The sequence below is a fragment of the Thermobia domestica genome, chromosome 2 (assembly GCF_964235325.1).
Source record: "Thermobia domestica chromosome 2, izTheDome1.hap1.1, whole genome shotgun sequence".
NCBI classification, from domain to species: Eukaryota; Metazoa; Arthropoda; class Insecta; order Zygentoma; family Lepismatidae; genus Thermobia; species Thermobia domestica.
The window spans coordinates 356,698,465-356,717,266 of NC_137455.1; the positions used below are offsets into that span (position 1 = coordinate 356,698,465).

General features: G+C 30.5%; 1 protein-coding gene across 3 annotated transcripts in view; it reads left to right on the forward strand.

The window, feature by feature from the left end:
• LOC145678802 (uncharacterized) overlaps positions 1–18,802 on the forward strand; it is a 30,807-nt gene that overhangs the window by 2,916 nt on the left and 9,089 nt on the right. The window contains exons 3-5 of one of the 3 annotated variants that reach the window (XM_081749319.1): positions 1,879–2,043; positions 4,845–4,986; positions 13,710–13,815. In XM_081749319.1, the coding sequence (XP_081605445.1) occupies positions 1,879–2,043; positions 4,845–4,986; positions 13,710–13,815 (413 nt within the window). Of the gene's footprint in view, positions 1–1,878; positions 2,044–4,844; positions 4,987–13,709; positions 13,816–18,802 lie in introns of those variants that run through there. The other 2 variants (XM_081749320.1, XM_081749321.1) reach the window with 2 other exon arrangements.

The window sequence follows — 18,802 nt, forward strand, 5'->3', positions numbered from 1 at the left end:
AGTGCTTGGACGCACACCCCTCTCCCCCATAAAAGTAGGAGTAAACCGTAGTTGGTTTCGACAAAACCAAGAAAACGTGCTTTTCAAACTGAACTTTGGAAATTTTTGCATTCATATTAAGTGTAAACTTGTGCCATTTTTTAATGAAAAAGTGTCCACTTCCCTCCCAAGAGTAATTTCATAGACGTAACGTGTACCTTAAAGCTCGCCTGTGATCAACTCTATTTCTAGTCCGCTATGTATATTTCTTGAATCTATTGAAGTGCGAGCAACTGTATTCGGTTCTGTGAGAAGTAGCTCTTCCGTGGTATTTGATTCCGTTCGTTGATGAAGTTCCGTTCGTAATATTCTTCCGGAAATTGGTTGGCACACATCTGTATGCAGGGACTACAGCAGCTCCTGTCAGGTTTCAAAATGATTTTGCTTAATCAAAAGTGAAATTCGTCTGTAGTCTCTCTGAGTCAGAATTTATTTGTGAAAACCTACAAACTATTATCAAATCTATTGTTTCAAGTTTACAAAAAGCTAGCAAATTAGAAAGGTTAATAATACAAGAAGAAAGACAGGACGTAAGAGAGAAGAGAAAAACACAACCATGTTTGCCACAGAATAAGATATAAGATTATCTTGCAATTAGCGGGGGAAGAGGGAGGAATCTACAGCTTTCTGAAAGAAACAAAAGTAAGCATCAAATTATTTATCATTTATCTTTTTAAAGCATAATGCCAAAGGAAAGACCCTTTCTCAATATTTTAGAAGCTTTTGTAATAAAAAATATCGCTCCGTGCTATTTTTTTAATAAAATGGAAGAATATGAATTTGCATAAAAACAAAATATTATAAATTAAGTTGTCTAACCGGTTTGTCATAAGGATCAGACTGTGTCATGCAATCAGGTAAAAAAGTCAAATTGCTTGCTATGAGTCTGGAAATTCCAAATCCAGATGTGAGATATTTCAAGCACGTAACCTCTGCGTGGGGCGTCCTGAGTAGTTCGCAGAAGATGCATATACTTGATTATTATTATTTATTTTACTCAAACAAATTAACTTTTGACAATGTTCTATCCATATTTACCTTACGTGTTATACGTCATTTTTTTAACTTTTCATTATGTTTTTTCAATAAGCTTTCAATTAGCCAACTCCTTACTATAGTTTTTGAGATATGTGGATGACTTTTTCTTTTCATTGATTTTCCATTGACGTTAATGTTCATGTTTCGTGATTTTTTTTTCATCATATTCCATCCATTGTGGGACAATTTGATTTTGGAATGTAGAATCTACATAGTCTCTTCTACACTTGAGCTGAATTTCAGCCATCTCCCTGTTTTGGTTTTTGAGATAAGTGGATGAATTATTTGTTTTTCATTGATCTTCCGAGATGAGTGGAGGAATTATTTGTTTTTCATTGATCTTCCGAGATAAGTGGAGGAATTATTTGTTTTTCATTGATCTTCCGAGATAAGTGGAGGAATTATTTGTTTTTCGTTGATTTTCGGAGATAAGTGGAGGAATTATTTGTTTTTCGTTGATTTTCCATTGACATTAATGTTAATGTTTCGTGCTTTTTGAATATGTTCTATCCATTTTATTACAATTTACATTTGGAATATAGAATTTACATAGTCTCTTCTACATTTGCGTTGAATTTCAGCCTTCTCCTCCAACGTCTGTTCACATCATTGAAACCGGATAGGTCCTTCACCAGTCTCGATTAAAATATGCAAAAAAGATTTTCCTTAATTTTAGGCCAAATGTTGAAAATGTCAAACATACATCTTAAATTGTGATTAACTCCATTCCAGTGATAGAATTATATGACTGCTAAGTTGAGTAAATATTAGAGAAAGGTTTCATTATTCTTTATGATATAGATCCAGAAAAGTGGCCAAAATCTATGACACCTTTAAGAGGTCCATTCCAATCGCCAGTAGATATTGCTGTCCGAGAAGCAAGTTTAATAGAGCTCCAACCACTTAAATGGTTCAATTTTCAGATTCCTCCAAAACGGATGAAAATCACAAACAATGGACACACTGGTATGTATTATATTTTACCTTGATTCCTCTATCTTTGATAAGCACTGAATATAGATTTAGTTGTGCATTAGCTGGAAATATATCAAATAGGACCAGCAAAGAATTGTATATTTACAAGATAAAAAGAAATAATTATTCCAAATAGTTTTGTGTGTCTTAATCTTGATAAAAACGCTTACTAAGTTTACATAATCTTAAACTAACGCTTATTATTATTATTATTATTATTATTATTATTATTATTATTATTATTATTATTATTATTATTATTATTATTATTGATATCTCGATAAATTCTTGTGAGTTGTAATGCCAAGAAGTTAAGCTTACCTTACTCGTATGTAATTGAAACAACATATATAAAATTCCTACATAAAAAATTTCAACAGTAGCACACATACAAACACCAGCCTCGCTATAAGAAGAAACAACTCTATCCACATTGCTTCTTAAGACGTGCACTACGTCAATATAAATAATAGTACTCAAATGTTATTTTCATTTATGATAATCCCAAAAACTTATGGTATAGTTGATTCAATTTAAATTTTGTTTATACTTAGGGATATATATATATATATATTTCTCTAGTAGGTTGAAGAGGAGATAGTTTTGTTAATATTGCATTGACAATCAACTTCTTTGATATAAAATAGTATTGTAGCTCTTCCAGTATTTTGTTGGTTCATAACTTCCGAATATTTTCTTTCTTTCACTTAATTAATAATGAAGTACCGCACGCATACAGCGTAATATTTGCGTCTACAATATAATTTATAAAATCATTAATGTACTTACTTTCAAGCACACTTCATGGTTTATTTTTTGTATAAAATTATTATATTTTCGGTGGCCGAGCATAGCATCTTCTCCTAAACATCTTAATAGGAATTAATTACGTATTATAAGTTTTAGGAACGTAATGAGAAGAACAAACTATAAATTTATCCATATTTAACTATGATAAATATGGTATACAATAGACGATAAATATCAAAACAAGAAATGAAGAACACATCAGAGATTGAAAACGTGGAGGGATCTGCGGAAGTTATGAACCAACAAAATACTGGAAAAGCTACAATATTGTTTTATATCAAAGAAGTTGATTATGAAAGTGATATTAACAAAACTACCTCACTTTCAACCTACTACAGAATAACATATACCCCTAAATATAAGTTGAATCAACTACACCTAAAGTTTTTGGGATTGTCGCTAATAAAAAAAAAAAAAAGTTTGAGCACCATACTTTATATTGACGTAGTGCATGTCTTAAGAAGCAATGTGTATATATGTATGTATATTTTAGAGATGACTTCTAAATTTGAATCTCATCTTTTCTTTAGTATATTAATTTGTGGTGCTTCAACAAATGTAAAGAAAATGGTCTTTACAAATAGAAAATTTTAGAGTAATGTATAAATTAAACGTGAGAGTGCACTGTGGAAACCTGTTCAAGGAATTGGGTATATTAACATTATCACCGTTACATATATGCTACAGTTCGCTATGTATTGAGAAAATTATTGTAAACATGAAATAGAATGAGATGTCTCATGTGTAAATACATGAACTACTTACGATAGAAAGCAAACATGTCGACATTTCCTAATGTTTGCAGGAGAGGGAAAAAAAAAGAAAAAAAAAGCCTGAATAACACGGAAAATTGCAGGCGGCGCAATGCCCATTGTTATTGAGCGGATAAGTGTTATTTAGGTGCTAAACGATCCATTGACCTATTACAAACCATTATCGTCACCAAAAAGGAAACGTATAAATGGTGGACATGTTTGCTTTCCGCAGTAAGCGGTTCAAATGCTTTACAGAAAGCACATAAATAACTGTAAACCATAGATATCTAAATGAACTGGCTTGAATATGATTGTATTTTTGTAGATTAAGATGCCACACAGAGTCAAGAAAGACATACGCGATAAAAACTTTAAAAAGAAAATTTTAAAAAATGTAATTTTTGTATAGTATAATTAATAGATTAACAGTATATTGCTACAGAATTGTTATAACATTCAACAGTATAGTGAATTTCTTTGTACTTTTTCCCTTGTTTTTTATGTGTGAAGATTGTACATGATTTCTGCATGTTACTGAAGGTTATGATATCAACAAAACGTAATCCTACCTAATCTCCAAAATACAAGCTTTAGATTTTTTTGTTTGTGCATTCGCTTGTGTTTTTACTTATTTATCAATTTCCGTTATAAATATCTTCAAATTCAATTTCATAAGTTCTGCAGTAATATATACAATATTTAGTATAACGGCTTAGCTTTCTTGTTGCTTTATGAAATAATTATAAGGTAGCAAAATATGTTCTTTCTTGTTCTAATAACACCATTCTGTTTAAAATATTTTTGTAACGAAAAAGAGTCAATAGGTAAATCTAAGTTTAAAAACACTTTAAAAGTCTGCCTTACTAAACCTCAGCTTACTACTTTTATTCAGTTAATGAATATTTGCTTATTACGTTAAGAGGCATATAGTAGTTAATTTAAAAAACAGAAAAATATTATCTAATATCAAACGACACTATATTTATCAATACTATATATCCTTTATAAGAAATTAGGAGTCGAATTATTGCGCTAATGCATTTCTAAATATAGGCCTTAAAACATTTTAAACTACGAAAGGAAAAAATAAACATATGAAAATGATATTCATGATGAATACTATTTGTTGATTTTTTAAAAAAATTCAAATTGATATACTAAAGAAGTAGATATGCATTCAGAGAATTATTTACAATATTTTATACAGAATCTTCCATAAATTTTCAGTTGTTTTGAGTGGAAAATGGCACAAAATAAGACCCTATATAAGTCATGGGCCTCTAAACACAAACTATGTTTTCTCCCAATTGCATTTTCATTGGGGGCAGAATGATGAGGAAGGAAGTGAACATTCAATTGACGGAAAAAGGTAATAAATACATTTCGTTACGGCCACTATGAAAAGAATAATGGGATTGCTTTTGTAATCAAGATGATCCAAATGTATCACTATAAACGATCTCTAGACAATCGTTACCTTGGAAGAAAACGCCTCATTGTTATAACTGTTAATTGATTTAAAATCAATTCAAATTCTCGAGGATTATTGTGACATGCGTTTGTAATGTGATTAGCTATTCAAATCAATTCAGTAAACACATTTCCACTGCAATGTGATTGTGATTTTTTTTAAAACAACAATTGTAATTAGCAACTTCTAAAACCCAAACTAGATCAACAATCAATTTTAGTTTAATATTTCCAATTTGAAAACATGAGTGTCTTATGTTAAGAGCTTGGCTTACTAAAAATAATACAAAATTTACCATTTTTATTTTGCTTGTTTATTCAGAAGTGAAAGGACATAATGAAATGCAACTTACCACAATCATAGATAATGTTATTCTACAACAGAAAATATGTAACTGAAAATTTTCAGCGTTGCCATCCACAGAAATTACAGTGTTGCCAGAATAGCATTTCCCCGAAAATCTGAGTTAAGGCAGCGACTAGAGGAACGAACTCAACCACATTTGATTATGTATCATGTTGTCTTGAAATCCTGTGAACTACTTTTTAAATAGTAGTTTTATTTAGTTTTTTCAATAAACAAAATAATTTTAACACACATTTATTCAAATTAAATAATAATGTTATTTAAAAAATAGTTCACAGGATTCCAAAACATCATGATACATAATCAAATGCAGTTGAGTTCGTTCCTCTAATCGCTGCCATAACTTAGATTTTGGGGGAAACGTTATTTCTGCAACACTGAAAATTCTTTAGGTTCATATTTTCTGTTGTAGAATAACATTATCTATGATTGTGGTAAGTTGCATTTCATTATCTTCTTTCGCTTATAAATAAACAAGCAAAAGAAAAATGGTAAATTATGAATTATGTTTAGTAAGGCAGGCTCTTAACGACTCTAATAAGAGTCAGTGATCTTTTGTTTTAATGAAAATGTTATTTACTATGTTTTATATTGACACTTCTGAAATCGATCACACACAATAACAAAAAGCCAAGACGAATACCAAAAGTATAATCAAAGCAAACTCAAAATGGGTATATGAAATAAAATCTGATCTGAAAATGTTTAGGGTTGTTAAGTAGCAAAGGAAATTATATTACTGTTTTAATTAAGTCTTGTTACTGGCTAATGATTGAAACTTATTACTTCCCTGTTTTATTTATTGAAATACATTTAATTAGTTTAGTAAACAATTGCTGGACATAATCTACATGTTAATAATTGGTGATTCAAAAATCACGTTTAGAGTCATTTTATTCTATTTTTAAAGCCAAAAATTTAAAAAAAAGAAATGTCCAATTCATTTTTCTTCGCTTACTTCTGAGCAAACTTAGAAAAATATTCTTATTAGATTTATTTTAACGTTTTGTAGTTGACGTTTAAAATGTTTCAACAATCATACTTCTTTCTATATTATTTTAAACATTAACAGTGATTAGAATGACACAACCATACATGCATTAGCAGATTTTAGTTTGAGGTATGTCTTTGAAATACTGTTTATATATATAAACTTTGTTGTACAAATACTGTCTAATCTTATAGAATAAACAAATAAATAAATGTATTTATTTATTTTTATTTATTTATTTACCTAGGTACTTTTTATTGGCCCCAACGAGCTAACGCTCACATTAAGGTAAAATACCATTACGTACATTTTTGAACAATCTGTATATACTTCTGATTCACTAAAAAGAGACAATGCAAAGAATTAAATAAAGAAAAATACTAGAAGTAATAATGCAAATCAAGTACAATTGTATATATATAAGAAAAGAAAAGAAATGGTCATCATTAAATATCCTCAATACACTAAGCAAACAGATACACAAATACAGAAACACTAATTGAAGTACAGAATAAGTAGCTACATAATGTAGATAAGTAGGAAAAACATGAATGGGATATTTTACATATACACAGAAAATAGTCAAGACAATAGTAGATATTTAGTATATTGTGTAGGATATTGAATTTGAAAATATACAGGATATTTTTCCATATACATAGAAAATACACGAAACAATAATAGAAATTTAGAATATTGCATAAGATATTAACGAGAATAAAAAAAATATATGAAATACATGAACAGGAACTTATATAGTTATGCATTATACATGTAATTTACATTAACAACTAAAATTAGAAAAATATCATATAGCGTGATAGTTACTCACAATCAGCTTTATACTGCTCCCAGTAATGCTGTGCCATGTTTCTTAAATATATAGTCACTACAATAACTTTTAAGTTTATCTGAAAGATCGTTTACCTGGAGAATAATCATATAGTAACAGTGAAAAAATCCAACTTAGCAGTACTAAAAGAAACAAACGTGCAATTGATTAAAATTTCAGGTACAAATTAAAGTTCAGTAATAAACGAAGTTATTAAACGAAGTGAAAGCAAAACCAGTAGCTAAAGAATGAAACTGTTTCACATTTCTACTTCGAAAAAAATATTAATTTTGTACATTATACTTATATGAATAAAAATATATACGAGCATTTGAAATTATTAATATTTCCCGAATAAAATTCTTAATTTATAGATTTGTTTTAATTGTATAATTACCTGGAGCTGTACCACACGATTATTGTTATCAACATGCCGCAGTATATCAGATCGTTATTGCTACTTCAATGAAATTCAACGCGAAATTTTAACAGATACAAATCGTGACATTTTTTCTTTCATATCTTCTTCTTCAATAACAACCAGTAAAGATGTCAAAGATGCTTAACGAGAATTATGCCCAAAAAAATACAAATTTATCCTCCTGACACCCCACCTAGAGCTGGCTCTACAAAACATAACGACATTTGTCCGTTCGTTTCTGCGGATATCTCGAGCTTTGTTGAGTTGAAACCTTTTATAGGATAATTTCTACACTTCAAATTTTGCTTCGGCAGACGAACAATAGCAGAAGCGCCTTATGCTGTGCAATTGGACAGCAGTTAAGATTTCTCCTGCTTCATGTACTCGATTTCCTCTGGACGTCAGGAGGTTATGATCATAAGGATCTTCATTCCATTGTCTTCCTAATGCGATACCATTATTTCTCGATGCACGGAGTCATCAACTTCAATATGATACTTCTGGCTGATTTCACAGTGAGCACACAGGCTACAGTGTACTTCTGTTTTAGTCAATCATAATTTATTAATATGTTGATTTGATTAACATTATGTAAGCGCATGAGAGGATAATTCAAATTAACAAAAAATTGCTTACGTACCAACAAAATATATATATAATGTGAGAGATGGGTACTAAAAACCACGAGCAGAGCATAGTGAGCAAAAGAAAGTGAGTTGAAGGAAACACGGTGTCTATGTTACGTCACTGGGGTGCCAGTTTCAAAATATACATCACAGGTAGGTAGCCAGATTTTATCAATGTTGCCAAAATTCAGATTTAAAGCTGTTATGTTTATGAGTAAAGAATGACTCTGACTAATGAATGGTATATATATTCCTTTTTCCATACCATATTTTACTCATCCATTTTTATTCTTGTTATCTTACCACTGAAAACGGAACTAGTTTATTGTTCCGATACATCTGAAGAATATTTAATTTTCCCACATGAGAATGTATTGGTAAGTAAACAATAAGTTTCCTATGTTTAAAACAAACTTTAGCATACTTTGAATATCATGAGGAACAAATTTTGAAATATGTTATGTATTGATTATTCATTCCCCACTGGCTCAGTGCAACTAAAGAAATTTTTCAAAACACGCGTGTGATTTTTTTTTGGGGGGGGGGAAGGAATTTGGCACCTTGAAATGGATATTTATCCAAGTTCCTGATGCCGATGTACATTGTTGAAAATATCCTCTTGAGAAAGGATGTTTTCCATCAGTGTTAAAAGTGGCAAAAGTAATTCCTCTCCATAAAAAGGGGAGTATGCATGATGTAAGAAATTATCGCCCAGTCTCCATTCTTTCCACGTTTTCAAAAATTTTTGAATATGTGATGAAGTCACGACTCTGCAATTTTTTGAAGTCATGTAACTTACTATCACCATCACAACATGGCTTTCAAAATAAGAAAAGTATTGAAACAGCCTTGTTTGATTACATGTCCAATATAGCTCTTGAATTAAAAAACAGTAAATATGTTGTTGGCCTATTCATCGACTTATCCAAAGCTTTTGATACAATTGATCATGCTATTCTTTTAAGCAAGTTGTATGCTTATGGTATTAGAGGAGTAGCTCACAACTGGTTTCTCTCTTATTTATCCAGTAGGCAACAAGCGGTACAAATATCAAAATTAGCTGCAGATGGGTTTCAAACAACTTGTTCGTCTTTATCAACTGTAGTCAGAGGTGTTCCTCAAGGTTCCATTTTGGGTCCTATTCTCTTCCTGATATATATAAATGACTTGTTAGAATTTATGCATCCAGCGAAATGTATTCTATATGCTGATGACATCAGTATGATAATATCAGGAAAATCAATAAAAGAAGTTGAGAGGAAATCTGACATTTTTACGGACAAATTAGTAAAATGGATAACAGCGAATAGGTTAATTATAAATCATGATAAATCGATCCTCTTACATTTTCATTTTCCAGGAAAACCGCGTATATCACCTAGAATAAAAATATCTTCTAACTTACTCCAATATTCTTGCATAACAAAGCTTTTAGGTGTAATCATAAGCGATGATCTTTCATGGTCTGCTCATATCTCCACTTTAAACAAGAAACTAAGTAGCGTGTGTTTTGCCTTATACAAACTTCAAGGTACTGTATCGAAAGAAGCACTTCTTAGCTTTTACTACGCCAAGTTTAATTCATTAATTAACTTCGGCATAATACACTGGGGATCTGCTGAAAATAGTTTAAGCACTTTCCGATTGCAAAAGAAAGCGATTAGAATAATTTTTGGGTTACCCACAAAATCGTCATGTAAAAAGGTTTTCATAGAAGCAAAAATTTTAACACTCCCCAGCTTATACATCTATAAATCTATTCTTTTTACTGTGAAAAACAAGCATCTTTTTATCTTTAATAAAAATGTTCATAGCCATAATACAAGACAAGGTAGTGACATATTTGTGATGCATCAAAAATATGCTAATATAAGCAAAACCGTGTACATGAATTGTGTCAGATTGTATAATAAACTTCCTCTGTACTTGAAAAATATGACCAATGTTTCCATTCTTGGTAAGACTTTATATAATCTACTCACTGAAAAGGGCTATTACACAATTAAAGAATATTTAAATGACTCATTAACTGAAGAGTTGGAAACAGATACTTACCCGTGAGTACATGCCTGGTGTGGTAGAAACAGTTACCTAATTATGTGGTTTTGTATTTTTAGAAAGATATCATGATGTATACTTCTGGTACTTGACAATATTGTATGTTTTTTTTCTTTCTTTCTGACAACTGTAATGCTTACATGAGAATTTCTCATGCTTTGTAAGCTAATGAAACAGGCAAATAAATGAAATGAAATGAAATGAAATATGCTGAAACATGTTTAACTAGCGCTGTAAATTGTTATTTAGAACTTCTGTTTCCCAAGTAGGAATGAGCAAACCGGTTGAATCTAAAAATGAAAAACTGAACTTCAGAAACAAGAATGCGTATCTAAACAAACAGCATTTTTGAAGAATTTTTGTTAGTCTAAAACGTATAATGATGAACCATTCGATAATCATTGCTAATTAATAACGTACCCTATGAACATTATGAAAAACTGAAATATCCAAGCTGGAAACATTTGAAATGTCGTGTTTGCGCAGAATGCTGCGCATATCATGGACCGAAACGAAAAAGAATGAAGACGTAGTAAAAAAAGCCAATGAAGGACGACAGATCATGAACATAATAGGAAAAAGAAGGAACAGCATGCTTGGCTATCTTATTCGGCACTCGATTGGATCACCGTGTTGATACAGGGAAAGGCAGAAGGAAAACCAGGAAGAGGAAGACCAAAGATAAAATACGTAGATGCAGCTACGAAGAAGAGATCTTATCAAAATATGAAACAGCTCTCCCAAGGGAGAGAAAAGATTTAAAATTTCCATGTTGCCCACCAACCTATGGTTGAAGTAAGAAAGAAGACAAACATTATAAAAATTCTAAAAGCAATTTGAGATACGTTGTAATCTCATTCAAACTGAAGTGAACCACAGTCAAGTCTTGAATCTGAGACTTTGCCACCAATATAGTAATTAATTATTTTGTGATATTTCTATATGTTATTTTCACATATTTTGCTTTCGTGTTCATCGTACGTCCTGAGATACGTAATAAAGCAATGAAATATTCTATAACAGACATAATGTTCGATTACATAATAATCACTAATTCACACTTTATATTACAAATTAAACTAAAACATTACAGAAAGTTATGTTATTTGGCTTGTTTGATGACTGAAAAGAAGTAAACAATTGTTAATCAAGACAGGGCAGTTTTTAGTAAACAAACCTAACAAAAATGTATTAGTACTTCATACTGTATTCACTAAACCGTTTAAAGTCACAATTTATAATTCAGAAAAAATAAAATATGTAGGATGATATTCAGTTTAAAAAAATTTTAGAAGATCTTATGATATAGTGCACTTCTTCAACTGTAACAGAATTCAACACGAAACATTCGACAAGTCTGTAATATCAAACGCATGTCACAAAAATAGACGTTTTGGTATTCTATATACATCTTTGCAAATTTAACGGTATTTTCTACACAAATGTCATTCTTAACGTGATTTTTGGATCATCCTTGTACTATTTTTAGTTTCTATTTACTTTGTAGTGTAAGAGGTATGCGTTTTATAAATATAGCTTGAGCTTCTAATTTCAAAAAAATATATTATTTTCTGAACTTTTAGTGCCAGAATAGGTATAAACCTAATAAAAAATTAAGAAGTAGTAATCTTTTCCAAATCTTTTAAATTCTCGCTGGAAAACAAAGTACTTAATTACTGTAACAATTTTGTACAGTTTACTGGGAATTACTTCCATGATCAATATAACGTAGTTTTGCTAGAATTTGAATTTTAACTTACCGCAGTTATTTTTTGGTTAGAGAGGCAAACCGAAATATTTCATTGATTTTCAGTTTATCTAACGTATAAGAAAAAGTATATTATTTGAATTACAACATTAGTTCTACATTCAGTTCCCTATATAGTAGGAAATATAGAGAACATAATTTTGACCAAATTTTTAGTCAAAATCGCTCAAGCATAGAACGCATTTCGGAAATTAAAAGTAAGGAAATGTTTCCATAAAGAATAAAAATCACAACCATTCTTTTCGTAAAACTTTAAATTCTTACATAAATTTTAGCAATGATTATCTGCATTGAACAAGCTTTTAACTTTTCAACGAAGTTAAAAAGTTCGTTACTGAATTCTCTCTCTCTCTCTCTCTTTATATATATATATATATATATATGTGTGTGTGTGTGTGTGTGTGTGTTATTTGTGGTTTTTTAAAATTTTGAACCCTTCATTCGATAGTGCATCAAAAACTATTTGAAAGAAGTGATGGTATTTTCACGTCACTATTACCGTTCCCAAAATATTGGCCAAAAAAATTCCGATTTCGGGAGATTTAAGAAGCCATATCTCGGGAACCGCAAGCCCTAGAGAGACCATATTGGTATTGATCAATACCCAAGAGGATGATGAACATTTTGGTACCAAATAGTAAGCGGTGGCCACTAGCCAACTGGCCACCATTCCCCAGATATTGACCAAAAACAAGTTCGGATTTCGGAAGACTTAAGGAGACATATCTCGGGAACCGTAAGCCTAGAGAGATCATATTGGTGTTGATCAATACCTAAGAGAATGATGAACATTTTGGTATCAAATAGTAAGCGGTGGCCACCATTCCTCAGATATTGGCCAAAAAATTCGGACTTCAGGAGATTTAAGGAGCCATATCTCGGGAACTGTAAGTCATAGAGAGATGATATTTTGGGAATTTTTCAATTTTGAGCCCTCCATTTTGAGCATGTGTCTTCGTAAAACAACATACCATAGAACCTTTTAACACAACTCTTAAACAAAATATGTGAAAAAAAAAATTAGTACTCAAGGAAATTATAAATGGATAGATATATTACAAGAATTGTTTAATGAGTATAATAATAAAGTATATAAAACAATTGGTATAAAGCCTATAGAAGTTAATAAGAAAAAATGAAATGAAATCTTCAAGTTTTACGTCCCACGGTTATGCCAGTTAGGCTAAAGGAGACGGTGATGATGAGAGATGAATGGAATGATGGAATGAAGATACGGGAGGAAACGGGAGAACCCGAGAAAACCCACGAGCACGATGTTTGTCCACCACAAAGTCCACAGGGCGCGAGCTGGGATCGAACCAGGGACCCCAAGCACCGGAGGTGAACGCTCTACCACTGAGAAGTTAATAAGAGAAATTAATTCTTTTTGAGTTCGTTCTGGCAACGCTTTTTTTTTTTTTTTAAATTCCCTATAATTTCCTTGGTTGTCAGACACTATTTCGTGGAATGCATATCTTTTCGTTGTCTATCCTTAGGACATTTGTATTGTTTCCGAAATATAATAAAGCATTGGAAGAATAATTGTTAATTTCTTTTAGTTTCCCATTAGAAATGCATGTGGTACATTTCAAGAGCTCCTACAAAACTCAGGAAGTGGCAGTAAAAGAGAAAGACGGATTGGTCGTTGTAAGCTTTCTATTTGAGGTAAATGAATAAATGAATACTTATTTCGTTTAATATATTGATATACAGCACTATATACTCAACAAATAATATTGCTACACGTAGAACGAAAATGCGATATAGAGAAGAACTTTAAAGGATAAAATTATTATAACAACAATTCAAAATAAACAATTTAAAAAAAATAACAAGTAATAAAGTAATAACAAGCAGCCAATCAGGAAAGTGACAAACGAATACATGCTTAATACCTTAGCCGTCCATATTGTGAAGAAAGTATTATTCCACTGAGTATTCGGCACATTCTTGCAGAATGTCAGAAATACTTAGACCTCAGAAAACGTTTAGGACTGGCTAATAATAAAATACTATTCAGGTATTGAGAATAACTTTGTTTCTTGTAACTATATCTTGTATTTATTCGCAAGATTGAGATAGTTAAGAGACCCCATCACGACGAAATTAAAATACTGCTAATTTTACAGGTAATTATGTGATATCTTCAAATAGATAAAATATAATCGAAATGTGGAACAAGAATGCCCTAGATACCGTTATCACGACTCACTTATCTGCTTTCGATTTCCAGACATTTAGAAAATTGCCATTTCTTTTCACGTTTCTACATGGCTGCAAACGGAAAGCTACTAGGTGACTCTTGATAACGATACCTCATGCAAAATAATATTGTCTAGGGCGCTCTTGTTCCACATTTCGATTATCTTTTATCTATTTGAAGATATCACATAATTACTGTAAAATTAGCGGTATTTTAATTTCGCAGTGATTAGGCCTCTTAAAATTCTTTGATGCTTCCCCTTTAAGCTTTTCTGTGTTCTTGTATTATTCCTAACATAGTCTCTTTTCTTGTTATATGTTTTTGTTTTATTTATTCTTCTAGCGCTTTTGCAATCTCAATTTATTTTCTTATACCCCTCGTTATGTCATTTCATTATTTTACCGACCTTGTATTGTTTACACTTTTAGAAGTTTTATTTTTTATCATTGTTTATAGTTTGGGGGTTATTTTTATCAGAAGGATGTGTCTGCTTTCGCCTTTATGTATAGTCTTCTATAATAATTCATATAGAACTCTTGGCATTATTATGAGAATAGGCAAAGAGTTTCGAAACGATGTGACATTAATGAAACTGTATTTCTGTTTGATGAGATCGTAATTAGAATGGTCACCAAAAGCATTGAAACACATGATCTGATTGAAAGAATACAATCCAATTTCTTGAAAGTATTTAACTGCCATGTATCCCAAATACGAGTCATATTCAGAAATAGTACAAAATTTCAATATGCGCACTTTGAATTAGCAGAGAGAACATACGGATCTTTTATTTTTAACCAAATTACTACATGGTAAAATTGACTGTCTCGATCTTACTTCGAAGATTCAATTGCATGTCTCGTGTAGGAAATAACAGTACCTTTTACTGTAATTGAAAGGATGTCTGAGATAGATATTTGTTTTGGAATGTCGGAGACAATATATAAGAATAAACTTTAAAATATATGTGATAAGGAAAATGTATAAATGTATAATCTTGATAAAGATATAACTAAATAAATGTATTTATAAAGGAACAACACTGTAACTGGACCTAGAGCCTGATGTGTTGAATAAATAAATAAATAAATAAATAAATAAAAGCTAACATCTCCATTAACACACCAATTAATCAAGCGAATATATGAACAGAATGCAGTATTAACATATGAACAAAGAATGCACACATATATGGGTAACTAACAGCAATTCCTTAATAGCAACAGAAGGATATGGATTAGCAATCCAAAACAATATCATACATACACCCTAGTACGGAAAACATATTCTAAAAGATCAAAGAGGGAACACATACAAATGTACATAAAAAGAAAAGTAAAACAACAGGCCATATCCTAGGAGAATGCAAAATCCAAGCATCAACTGAATATGCAGAGTGACGTAAAAACAACAAAATTTATACACCAAGATACTTCAATACAGTCTGAATTGACTTTAGAAAGAATGAAAACGAAACCTTCAAATTATACAGGAATAAGTCTATCATTAAAGACAAAACAATACGTGCAACAGAGCGAATGTTATGTTAATAGACCGGAAGAAGAAATCAATATACCTTATAATTTTACTTACAGATTTCTATAATTCCTGAATTTCCTTTGAGCTTCTATGCTTTCGACTCTCTCCTTGAGTCTTGGTCACAAAGGTTAAAAACAGAAAGAAAAAGAATAGAAACATCAAGAAATAAAACTGAAACTGACTTACAAAGGGAAGAGCTATGTTGAACGGAAACACGTTGTCAAGTATGTAAACAATCAGCGAATGAAGATGATGTAAACTAAAATATGGCGAAGTCAATTTGTGCGCCATTCTTGTTCCTTGTTGGAAGGTTGCCAATTCATGTTGTCATGCCAATACGAAGTGAAAATTTTGTAATTACCGCCTTCCATTCGTCACTGAACCACCCCTTATCTAAATTTATTTTATTATTATTATTATTATTATTATTATTATTATTATTATTATTATTATTATTATTATTATTATTATTATTATTATTATTATTTTAATGAATAAGTGAATTCTCAGAAACCAGTCTCTCTACTTCATTTCTAGCTCCAATTTTTTTTTTTTTTTAAATCTTCTACCCTGTGTTGCGTTTCTTTTAGATGCTACAATAAATCTTGGCAACTGCATTTTATTTCATAAATACCTGATTTTTCATTGGGATCCATGTACCTATCTTACTTACATTTCAATACTGTTAGATAAGAAAAAAATCTGCAAAAAGCATATACAAAGAAAAAGGCTAAATATACTAATCTGGCGGTAGAAATAAAGGATATGTGGAAAGAAGGAGTAATGCTAGTCTTAGTTTTAATATCAGCTACAGGATCTATGGTACAGACTTTAAAACCAAACTTAACAAAATGAAAGTAGAACACATTCTCATCCCAAAACTGCAAATATCAGTATTCCTATCATTAATCACGATAGCAAGAAACCTCCTCAAGAAACAAAACGAACAATAAACACGAAAAGTTCTTGACAAAGCTCAACCACAGTAATACTAGATATTACCTTAGATAGTTTAGTAATAATAATAACAAGAAGAAAGCTCAATAAAGAAAATTATTTTATCTTTATTAAAGTGTAATAAATGAGAAACAATAACGAAGTTTAAAAATTTGTCTTTGGTTATATCAACATAGTTTGCTCTACAAATTAACAAATCTTAGATAAGTCTTACTACTTATAAATTTCCCCTTCATTATCTCAGTATAAAGTCCATTAAAAAAAAAAAAAAAAGATTTGAGAGAAAAGATATCAGCAAGTTTCTTCTTAAATCAGCTTAGTATTAACAACAGCCTAGTATTGACAATTACGTACTATCGTAAAGCTGATTATTTTGTATACTTGAAATTGTTACAAAAGCGTAAGCCTCTCAGCATTTCCACCATGACAATAATCTTAATGACACTGTTATAGGGATTAAGATCGAGCTTAAATACTACAGTATTTAGTGTTATAAAGCCACATGTACTTTATCAATCTCGTTTTTTCTCTTTCTTTCTTTTGGTAGAAATAAATTACTTGACACAGAAGTATGTTTTATATTTGAATGTAATGTTTTTATTGAACATTCAGGAAATAGAAAGTTTAATGTAGTGTAGTGAATTTGTGTGTGCAAGGATTTTTTTTTTAAGTAACCTTCTGTTGATGTAAATGGCTTCTTCTTGTGACTTGGAAACGGCTCCTCCTTGTAGATTGACGAATTAGACTAAAACCCGAAGTCCACTGGATTCACTACTTATCCAGTGCAACTTAGAATGGGATAAATGGTGATTGACAGTGTTAGGTTGAGTTACAGTTAGCAGTTAGCGTTGTGGATTTGGCTGTTTATTTTTAAAAGTTTAAGGTGTTGGTTTGCTAGTTACGGGTGACTATACTAAAGACCAAACTGAATGAAACTAGGAAGTTTTTAGTTTATATACCACGGAAGAGATAGTAATGAAACGTGTAAAAGTACTACCTTTGGTGTTTTAAATTTACAATCTTGGTATCTACAGAAAAATGTTAGTTTAAAAGAAATACGTTTATTAGCATAAATAACTAAGAAGTTTTTATAGTTTGTTACAATTTGTTGCATATAGTTTTATGACACGGAAGTTATACAATGCAAACAAACAATATAATGCACATCGTATGTAGATGTAATGTTATGTTTCCCGTCTTGTTTGAACAATTCAACAAGCGGATAGAACAAAAAAAACTAAGAAATCCATGTACATGAAATAAACATAAAGATTTTAATAAAATTAAAATATTGATTTTTATTTTTACTTTTTTAATTTTACAATATGTTGAAAGCATATAAAGTAAAATATTTCTTTGAGCGGAATTAAAAAAAAAAAAAAAAAAAAAAAAAACTCAAAGCAAAACGCACGTTTAAATGTTTTTGAATTGAAATCAATCAAATTTTAATTTGTAACATTTTAATGTATTTGACGCCATTTATTATAGAACGAGAGGTTGATGTATACAAGTTTGATTTTGCAGTCTTGTGAGAATTTTTTGCCTTACGTTAAGCTTGCTTCGATTTAAATAAAGACATGTCTCTTTTTATTACTTTCGTATTTCTGCTAAATATGTTAAATACTACTGAGTTCATTTAAAGTTTTTAAAAGGAATGAGATGAAAAAGAAAAATCTATTTCAAGACTGTGAAATGAAAGGAAATCAAGCCAGATTTAAATTTTTAAATAAATAAGTACGTGATATTATTATACCGATAGAGAAATTACTTCTATCATATAGAAAATGAGAAAAAAAATCTTTCTTTTGTGTATGTGTGTGTTTGTCTGTTATTAGATTTGTAACACAAAAAGAACTGTAACGTAAGCTTTGAAAAATAAGAAGGGCGGAAAATGTAGATATAAATTTAGAAGAAGAAAATACATAAGTGAAAAATGTAATGAGAGATATGATT